At 51.5% G+C, this 9,741-nt stretch overlaps 1 protein-coding gene across 1 annotated transcript; it reads right to left on the bottom strand.

Moving 5' to 3' along the window:
• Nucleotides 1-4,825: 4,825 nt before the first annotated feature.
• SWI5 (SWI5 homologous recombination repair protein) lies at nt 4,826-9,713 on the bottom strand. Its single transcript, XM_065879959.1, is given in 7 exon segments — nt 4,826-4,890; nt 6,395-6,489; nt 7,295-7,416; nt 9,150-9,198; nt 9,525-9,617; nt 9,619-9,636; nt 9,673-9,713. Coding segments are annotated over 7 exon segments (483 nt in total).
• Between the last annotated feature and the right edge of the window lie 28 nt (nt 9,714-9,741).

The following is a 9,741-nucleotide window of genomic DNA, read 5'->3' as shown; positions in this document are numbered from 1 at the left end:
GGATCCCACATGCCGCGGAGCGGCTGGGCCCGTGAGCTATGGCCGCTGGGCCTGCGTGTCCGGAGCCTGTGCTCCGCAATGGGAGAGGCCACAACAGTGAGGGGCCCGCGTACCGCAAAACAAACAAACAAAAAAACAAAACAAAAAACATTTAAAAATCTCAAAATTTAAAAAAAAAAAAGAGAGAGCGGCTGAGCCTCGGCTGGGAGGAAGACAGCTCACCATCAGCCAGGCTCTGGAGCCAGACGGGCTCAGCTGCTTCTTGGAACTGTGACCTTGAGCAAGTTACTCTGCCCCTCAGACCTCAGTTTGGAAATGGGGATACTCCACCTAACCACACTCTGGTTGGGAGGTGCCAGTGAGATACTGCCCATGAAGCACTCATCTCCTCGCTGACCCACAGGGTTTCAGAAATGTTAGTTATCTCCATCAACCCTTCTCTGGGGAAACCTTCAGCTTGTGACTGGTTTGAATGGTGGCCATCACCTTTCATCTGGTGACAACACCTGACTTGACAGTACCCAGAGCTTTCATCACAGAGCCTCCAGGCGTCAAGGTTGCGGGCCCCTCAGGCACCACTCTTCCATAACAGACGCCCCCGATCTGGCCTTCCTCCCCTCTGCAAATTGTTCTCTGTTTCTGAGCAAAGCTAAAGTGGGGTGTTATTTGGTGACACTGCCTCGATGAGGTCAGGCTGCCCAGAAACGACCCCTTTCTGCCCTCAGGGATGAGAATACAGGCTGTATTTCATTAGTGTTTTGAACTCTAGTATGTACCAAATGATGAATGTTTTGGAGTAAGGTTTACACTGGATGTGATCAAACAATGTTCCTGCACTCACAGTGTCAGTTGCCCTTGGTAGCCTGTTTCCTAGCACCATCAGGGCACGCCCTGACCAATGGCACGTGTCACTATGCACATCTCACCACCAGTTGGCTCCTTACTGCCCAGGGTGGCGGTTGGGGTCACTTCAGACTCTGGGAGAGGTGCTGCCATAGAGAACCCCCTCTTCTATGTGGGGCATTCTGAGGATCTTGTCTGTGGCCAGTGGCTTGGCAGGACCAGGCCTTCCCAGGCAGAGCCCTCCCAGGGGCAGCTTCCCCGGCAGCTGGACGCATCTCTGAGCAGACACTGCCCCCTTGAGGCCTCTGCTTGCCATCACACCTGGGAGCGCTGACTTCACACAGAGGGAAAGTGGACCCAGATGATGCTTTCCAAGCATCCTCCAGGGGTGCCTTAAAATTGGCCCCAAATGCAAAAGTCTTTGGAGCACTGGCAGTGTATTCATTCTCAATTTGAGAACCTGGAATCTACCTTAGTGCCTTTTGTTGCCTTCCAGAAGAATGCGACTCTGGGCGATCATCAGAAAACAAGCGCATAGCCACAGGAGGTCTGTAATTTGTAAAGAGGCAGGGGGATCTCCCTGACGGTCCAGTGGTTACGGTCCAGTGGTTAGGGCTCTGTGATCTCACTGCCGAGGGCCCGGGTTCGATCCCTGGTTGGGAAACTAGGATCCCACAAGCCGCGTGGCAAGGCGGAAAAAACGAAAAACCGTAAAGAGGCAGGGATTTTAGGGAACTAGTGAGAAGTGTCCTTGCTTTCTAGTAACAATCGGAATTACAGCTGGAATTAGGGTTGAGGATAAGGTTAGAGTTAAGCAAAATGACTAGTATAGAGTTAAAGAGGGAAAGATATCTTGCTATAAGTTTTTTTTAATATAAATTTACTTATTTATATTTATCTTTGGCTGCATTGGGTCTTTGTTGCTGTGCACGGGCTTTCTCTAGCTGCGGCGAGCGGGGGCTACTCTTTGTTGCGGTGCGCAGGCTTCTCATTGTGGTGGCTTCTCTTGTTGTGGAGCATGAGCTCTAGGTGAGCAGGCTCAGTAGTTGTGGCACGTGGGCTCAGTAGTTGTGGCTCATGGGCTTTAGAGCACAGGCTCAGTAGTTGCGGCATGTGGGCTCTGCAGTGCGCAGGCTTCAGTAGTTGTGGCTCGTGGGCTCTAGAGTGCAGGCTCAGTAGTTGTGGTGCACAGGCTTAGTTGCTCCACGGTACGTGGGATCTTCCCGGATCATGGAAGATGATCATGGATCAAACCTGTGTCCCCTGCATTGGCAGGCGGATTCTTAACCACTGTACCACCAGGGAAGCCCTCTTGCTATAAGATTTGAAATTAGCTACCAAAACGAGGTGGGAGAAATAAATAAAATAAAAGGAAGGATGAATTAATTACAGGAAGGTCAACATTAACTAGCTAGATTGAGAACTAAGAGAGTAAGAAGTGGTGGAGGTGTGGAGATGTGGTCCTACAACTGTGGTACTGACGACAGTATAATAACATTGCATGCTGTATAGGGAAGTGGGAAAAAAAGGGGAAAACCACCAATAATCCTACCATCTTAACTAAGCATTATTATGGTTCATTCCCTTTGTTTTTGCTTCCTACATATCTGCTTTTAAAGTCTTTATTGGATTTTTTTCAAATCATAAGAGTTAAATTATAGGGACTTCCCTGGTGACACAGTGGTCAAGAATCCGCCTGCCAATGCAGGGGACACGGGTTCGAACCCTGGTCCGGGAAGATCCCACAGGCCGCAGAGCAACTAAGCCCGTGCGCCACAACTACTGAGCCTGAGCTCTAGAGCCTGTGAGCCACAACTACTGAGCCCGCGTGCCACAACTACTGAAGCCCGCGCGCCTAGAGCCCGTGCTCTGCAACAAGAGAAGCCACCGCAATGAGAAGCCCGCGCACTGCAACAAAGAGTAGCCCCCACTCACTGCAACTAGAGAAAGCCTGCGCGCAGCAACGAAGACCCAACGCAGCCATAAATAAATATAAATGAATTTATTTTTAAAAAGATTTAAATTATGAAACTTGTAAGTTGTGGAAAGTAAAAACCACACCCATCTCAAAAAAAAAAAAACAAAACAAAGACTGGCCCAAAATGCAGAGTTGGGTTACAATTGTGTTTGGGAGAGGCTTCGTTCCTAATCACTCTGCAACCAGAGTCCCTTGGAGTCCTGGGTCCACTAAATTCTCGGCCTCTGGGCCTTTGTAAATAGTTTCCCCCCTGGAATACTACTCTCCCACGTTCTTGTCTGGCTGACTCCTTTTACTGCGCAGGCTTCCATGTCTCTTCTCCCAGCGTTTCCCCAATGTCCCGAATTGGTTGGTGCCGCTTAAATGTGCTCCTGTAACCCCATGACAACCTTTATCGTGTTGCACTGTCAGTGCTTCTTACTTACTGCTGGCAGAGAAGCACTGTGTGGCAGAGGCCCAGACACCGTGACTCCCAGCTCCTCCTTCTGCGGACAGAGGCAGGATAAGCCAACTGTCTGCGATCTGCAACAGAACCAGAGCATGGGCCTGGGTCACGCCGTCCCCTGAGCAGGACGGGTTGCTGTCCAGCATTAAAGGGGAGCTGGACTGACGTTCCCAGGTGCTGGGTCCCAGGAAGTTGCTCATCAAATCCCTGAAGCACTCTTTGGAGGTAGGTACTTGTGGCTGAGACAGCAGCTGGTCCCCATCAAATACCTGGGTGCTCACCCAGAGCAGTTCAGGCCACATGACTAGTTCTGGACCACTGTCTGTGAGCAGAAGTGACGTCTGCCCATTTGGGGGTGAGTCGGTTCAGAGCTGACGTGTCTTCTCCATCTCTTTCCCCCAACTGTGGGTTCCAGTGGTGAAGCTCCAAAACGTAGGAGGGCTACCAGATCCTCATCGGACTTTGTGAAACAAAGGCACCTTTACTGCATTCAGCCAAGGAGGTTTGGGGGTTGTTGAGGCAATTCATGCTAATTGCCCTGATGCATACGGCACTACTATCATTTCTACTTATCGAGGCCAAGACAGCTGCCCACGGTCACACAGCTTGTAAGCGGGCAGAGCTGGAACTCAAGCCCAGGCCTGACTTGCATGGCTGGTTTTTAGAAACTAAACGTACTTCACCTCATGAAAGCCTGACCCCAAGCACTGCTATAACTTCTGAAATCTCATGAGAATGTCCAGCGGGAACAGTCAGAATACTTAGCGAGTCCGACGTGGACTCCTGCTATTCTGGATTGCACTCCGCAGTTGCAACACTCAAGCTGTACTTCTGCCAGTGATGGTTGTTCAGGATGAGTGACACGCGGTGAGGAAATGACAACAGCTCACCCATGCTTGGCAGAGAATTACAACTGGGGAGTGGAACCTTGATTCTATAGATCAGGGAAGAATTCCTCCCAATGTCACTATTTCACTCTCAGCTCTTACCCACTTGTTTCCCAGCCCAGAAAGGCAGTGTTGCACACCAGAAGCTTCAGAGTTAAGACCTGGGCTCAAATCCCTGCTCTGCCACTTACTGGCTGTGTGACCTCAGGCAAGTCACTGTGCCTCTCTGAGCCTCAACTTCCTCATCTGTAAAACGGGGATAGTAATACTAATTCCTCATAGGATGGATTGAAGCATTAAGAGATAATGGATATAAGGCATCTAGTACAGTGCCTGGCACATGGAAGTTTGTTATAATCCAAGGCAGGCTCTCTTTTTCCAGGGTAGGATCGGGGGCTATCAGAGGAGAGGGAATCAGCATACAGATTCGCACCAAAATCGCTCATATGTTTATTTACAAACAGGATACATATACACATACACAGGTATCACTGGAACATTTCAGGAACCTCAGAGCTGGGAACACCCCTTCCTGACTCGGCTTGGGCTCTCTAGAAAAGGGCTTCTGACACTTTCTCACTGGAAAGCCTGTAGGTGCTCTGGTTGGGCTTTCACTGCTTCTCATGTCCACATCGGCCTCTCCCAGTGGGCCGTGGACAAGGGGCTGTGAGCTCAGTCATTCATGTCCAGGTCAAATTCTGGATACAACTCTTTGGTGGTGACACCTCGGATCACAGCTGAAAGGAAGGAAGGAAGGAAGGAAGAATGTCCAGTGGGAGAAGTGGGAGGGAAAATGGCCAAAACCCTGGCCTACCCAAGACTCTCGCCAGCACTTTCTTCCTGCTCCCCTAGTTGGCCCAGATAACCCTCCTGCTACCCCTTCCAGGCTCCTCCACGGTGGGCCCTGTCTGGTCCCTCCAAACTAGACTCACTTAACCCTCACCCACGTAAAGCAGCAGCAAGAGTCGTGTGCTGAAAATGTAAGTGTACACTCACGTTGCATCAGTGGCCAGCTGCAAACCCTGGCCCATGTGCGTGCCCTTGCCATTTGGTGATGCCCTTCCTCATGCCTCCTCACAGACTCTTCTCTCCTCCCAAGGGAAGGGGTCTCCTCAGAGGCCTGCCCTGACCACCCTGTCTCAGTCCCACCTGCTACCTTGTTCATACCTCAATATTTTCCATCTGTCTTTTGTCTCCTTCACTGCACTTAACACATTTTATAATTCATTTATTTGTGTTCCTTTACTTCTTGACCATTCCCCTCCCCCACCCCAACACCAAAACATAAGTCACATGAGAATGGAGACACTCAAGTGTCTGGTTCACCAAAACGTCCCCATACCCTGTTGAGTAGCACAGAGTACGTGCTCAGGAAATACTCACTGAATGAATGAAAGAGGACACTCTGCCTGCTCCAGGTCCTATGACCTGGAAGGACAGGTCTCAAACTGGGTTCTGTCTAAACAAGAGCTTATTCCCCTTGGCCTCTAGGCGACAGTCCCCTCACATTCCTTTCTTCTTGGGCCCTGATCGTCCTCCACCCCCTTCTGTTTTCTCCCTCCCCTCCTTTGAGACCCATTCCCCACTGACACACGGAGAAGCCCTTCCTGCCGGGGAATCCCGGATGCTGATGGGCAATTCTGCGACAAGAGCTACAACTCAGGCAGCCAGCGGGCAGACAGCCCAGCTCTGGGCACTGTCCCAAATGGTCCCTGCTGGCTGAACATCAGCGTGCCCACCGATCCAAGCCAGGTGATGGAACCAAGGCCACCTACACATTTCCTCACCTCCAAGGTGGGCTGTCCCAGCCAGCTCAGACACACAGGTGCCTGTGTCTCGGCTCAGCCCTCTAGATAGTGAGACTGTGTTCGAGGAGGAACAAAATACCCCTTTAAGCCACAGAGTTCCCCTTGCACTTTCTGCCTCTGTAGCATGTCGGCCACCCGAGGCGAGGCTGGGGTCTCCATTGGTCTGAGTAGGCCCCGGAGGACTGGGAACCCTAGTCCTCAGGCAGGTGGGTGAGCCCAGACTCAAACCTGCCTACAGCTCCAAAGCAGGCTCTATACCCGAGGGAAAAACCGCAGGCACTCAGGTAAGAGCTGTACAGTTGCTTCGCTAGGTGGCCAGGAAGGGGAGGGGCATTCAGGGAGCATGGCAGCTGAGAATGGTAGGGGGGTTGGGTAAGTTTAGAAGACCCAGGAGCAAAATCCCACCACCCCTGGGGCATGGGGACTCCCTCACCTAGTTTGCCTAGCAGCATCTGGCCTACATCCTTGATGTCATTATACTCGTGGAGCTGGGAGATGTGGTCCTCCAGTTCATCTACACTGTAGCCTCTGGGGTGAGAAATGGAGAGAGAGAGAGAGGGAGAGAGAGAGAGAAAATATCGTTGAGAAAGCTGGTGAGGCTCCAAGGTTCAGAGAGTAACGAGGCATCTATTTCACAAATGTTCACTAAGGGCCTACTGGGTGCTTGGCATTGGGAACTAAGATAGTGATGCCAAGATAGACCCTGCCCTCAGGAAGCTTAAGGTAGGGCAGGAGATCTGCCCACTCCCTCACTCCTGGCAAATTCTCCCTGTACTCTTAGGGAGGCATCCTCAGCCACGCTGGTAATCCTGGTCACAGCCAAGGGATTCACAGATGGGCACATGAGTGGCTAATCAGATCCCCTCAAGGGTGACATGCACGTTCAAAGGGTGCTCAGTCTGTGCCATGTGGCTGGAGCAAAGAGCATGGGAAAACCCAGGAGTTGTGGAAGAGCCAGCTTCCCCTGGGCACTGAAAACCCCACCTGCAGAGGGAGGACAGAGCCCATGTGCGGACAGAAGCAGAGGCAGAGACCGTGGGCCCCAGAAAAGACTGGGAGAGCCGTGGCTTTCCAGTTCCTAGTTCCCCTTATTCTCCTGGGAATTCCTGGCACAGTCCTGTTTTTATGCTAAGCTAGGTTGCAGTTACTGGGCACTAGTTAAATGTTATCTAGAGATTCCCTGGCAGTCCAGTGGTTAGGACTCGGTGCTTTCACTGCCGTGGCCCAGGTTCAATTCCCGGTCAGGGAACTGAGACCCTGCACGCTGCAAGGCGTGGCATGGCCAAAAAAAAAAAGTTATCTTAAGCACACTGAGGAACCCAAAGAGACGTACTCAGATATTAATTGGGAGATTTCCTTGTCCAGCATGTCCTTCTTCTCCTTCAGCTTCTGAACGTCAAGGTGCAGAGAATCCTCGCTGGCCCCATCAGCCTGGCCAGACTTGGGAGATGGCCGCTGCATGGCACAAAGAGTCATAAGCCAGACTGACCAATTATCTACAATTCAGAACCTACACATTATCCCCCAATATCCACTCCCTGCTTCTGGTTGGTAATAGACACCCTCCACCCCAGAATAAGACTACGTTTCCCAGCTTCCCTTGGAATTAGATGTGGCCCTATAACTAAGTTCTGGCAAGTGGAACTTAACTAGAAATAGCATATGCGATGTCTGGGAACTGTCCTTCCAGGGAGAGGGCATGCCTTTCTCTAGCCTTCCTCTTTCCTACCAGCTGGAGGGATGCTGGAGTTGGTGTCTTGGATGATAGAGGTATGGGTCCCTGATGACTGTTGGTCCCTGAAGCCACCATTATTTGGGGTTTTCTTTCACTCCCAGCCAAACCCAACTTTATCTAAAGGGCCCATCCTGGTTCCCAATCTGACCCCAGAGAATCTTGGATTCTCCTATCAAGTCTATGATGTCACTGGCTTTATAATTGCATTGGGTAGCAAAACCCATCCCTGGGGCTACAGTTCATCTTTGTCCTTTCTGCGTCTACAGGCTGTGAAGGGCGGTGCCTGGTACACTGCTAATTTTCAGGAAATGTTTGTTGGAGCAACTGTAATACAAGAGACCGAGGAAGACGTGGTTCCCATTCTTAGGACAGGGGATTTTAACCAGTCAGTCAACACATCGTGAGTAAACATTAGCTGCCATGGCAAAGGCTCCAGGGGTTTAGCAATGGGTAAGACATCAAGCCCGGCCCCCTGCCTTCATGGAACGTATAGCCTAGTCCCAGACACAGGACCCCCGACAGTCATGCTCTTCCTCCAGAAATTTCCGTTTAAAGCTCTGCTCACAGGTCACACGTCATCAGAAAGTCCTTTCCTGACCACCCCATTTAAATGGCCACATCTCAATCACTATCCTTGTGTCCTGATGTTTTCTAACATCTATCACCACCTGACATATTGTATACTTCATTAATATTATTTTCACTGACGGCCTTATACCACTGGAGTGTAAACACCATGACGGCAGGGACTGTTTTATTCACCGCTGATTGCCCTGTGTCCCTTACTATGTACCTGGCACATAGTAAGCACTATTTCGAATGAATTCGTCAAATTGAATGAGTGAATGACAAATAACCAATCAACTAACTACCAGTCTGAAGAGCGCTTTGAAGTTGAAGTACAGTGTTCTAGGGGAGTGGCTAACAAAGCTATTGGCCTGAGCCCGAAGTGGGCCTATGACTTCTCTGAGGAAGCTCAACTTTAAAGGATGAGTAGGCATCAGTTTGGCAAAAAGCTGGAAGAAAAAGTATTCCAGACAGTGTATAGAAGTGCCCTACGGCAGGAAAGAGTACATGCATTTGAGGAAAAGGGAGTGGTTTCCATGTGGGTGGAATGGGTGAGGGAGGGATAGTGGTGTGAAAAGAACAAAAACAACCAGCCACTTGTGGTGCTGTCAGGAAGGATGAGAGACAGAGCCCATTTGGAGAGCCTGGGGGTACCACTGACAAAGTACAGGACGCTGTTTCTTCTTTGAAGCTTGGTGGGCAGGAGGAAAAGATGGGGAAGGACTGAGGGATGACCTAGAGTTTCTCAGCAGAATGAAGTCAGCTGGGGGAAGACCTTGAAGAGGACTGGGGGTGGGTCAGCTGCTGCTGGGGACGGAGAGGAGGGCTGGGAGCAGCAGTGGGGTGCAGGGTGGAGGGCAAGGAAGGGGGTCACAAGCATACTCACAGGGGATCGGAAAGCCCCGCGGCAACTTTTGGAAACTCCTGCTTGAGTCCTGTGGAGGAATCCGAGGGAAAAAGGCTGATTGGACCTAGAGGCCGCTTTGGGAGGAAAGGGGTACTGTGAGGGTGTGAGAGGAGGAACTGCTGTGAAGTACAGAGACCGGGACTGGATCCGGTTGGGAAGAGGGTAGATAATGCTCCCGGGATCGGGGTAGGGATCCTGGAGGAAGGAGAGATTCTGATGTGGAGCATGGGAAGGGGGGGGTGGTCTCTGGAGGCGATCTCTGGGGAGAGAAAAGTCTGGGGCAGAGCTTCGGGGAGTCAGGAAAAGTGACTGGGAAGAGATGTGCTTTCGCCCTGCTGTCCGCTCCTCGCCCACCTCCTCAGCCCTGGGGTCCGGGGCCCCTGACTCGGGGAGCTCTGCAGTGCCGGAGGGTCCAGGGCGGGTGCGGAGAAGCGGCCCCTCAGGTCCGCCCGGTATTCGCAGTTCTCTGACGCACACCGAAGCTCCACAGAGCTATAGCTACGTAAGCACGCTACGAGATCCGGCCCCGCCCTTCCCCGCCATTCGTCGACCAGGTGGACAAGGAGAGCGG

This window comes from Phocoena phocoena, chromosome 6 (genome assembly GCF_963924675.1).
Source record: "Phocoena phocoena chromosome 6, mPhoPho1.1, whole genome shotgun sequence".
NCBI classification, from domain to species: Eukaryota; Metazoa; Chordata; class Mammalia; order Artiodactyla; family Phocoenidae; genus Phocoena; species Phocoena phocoena.
Note: the sequence above shows the minus strand (reverse complement) of the source record. Positions and strands in the feature narration are given on the sequence as shown.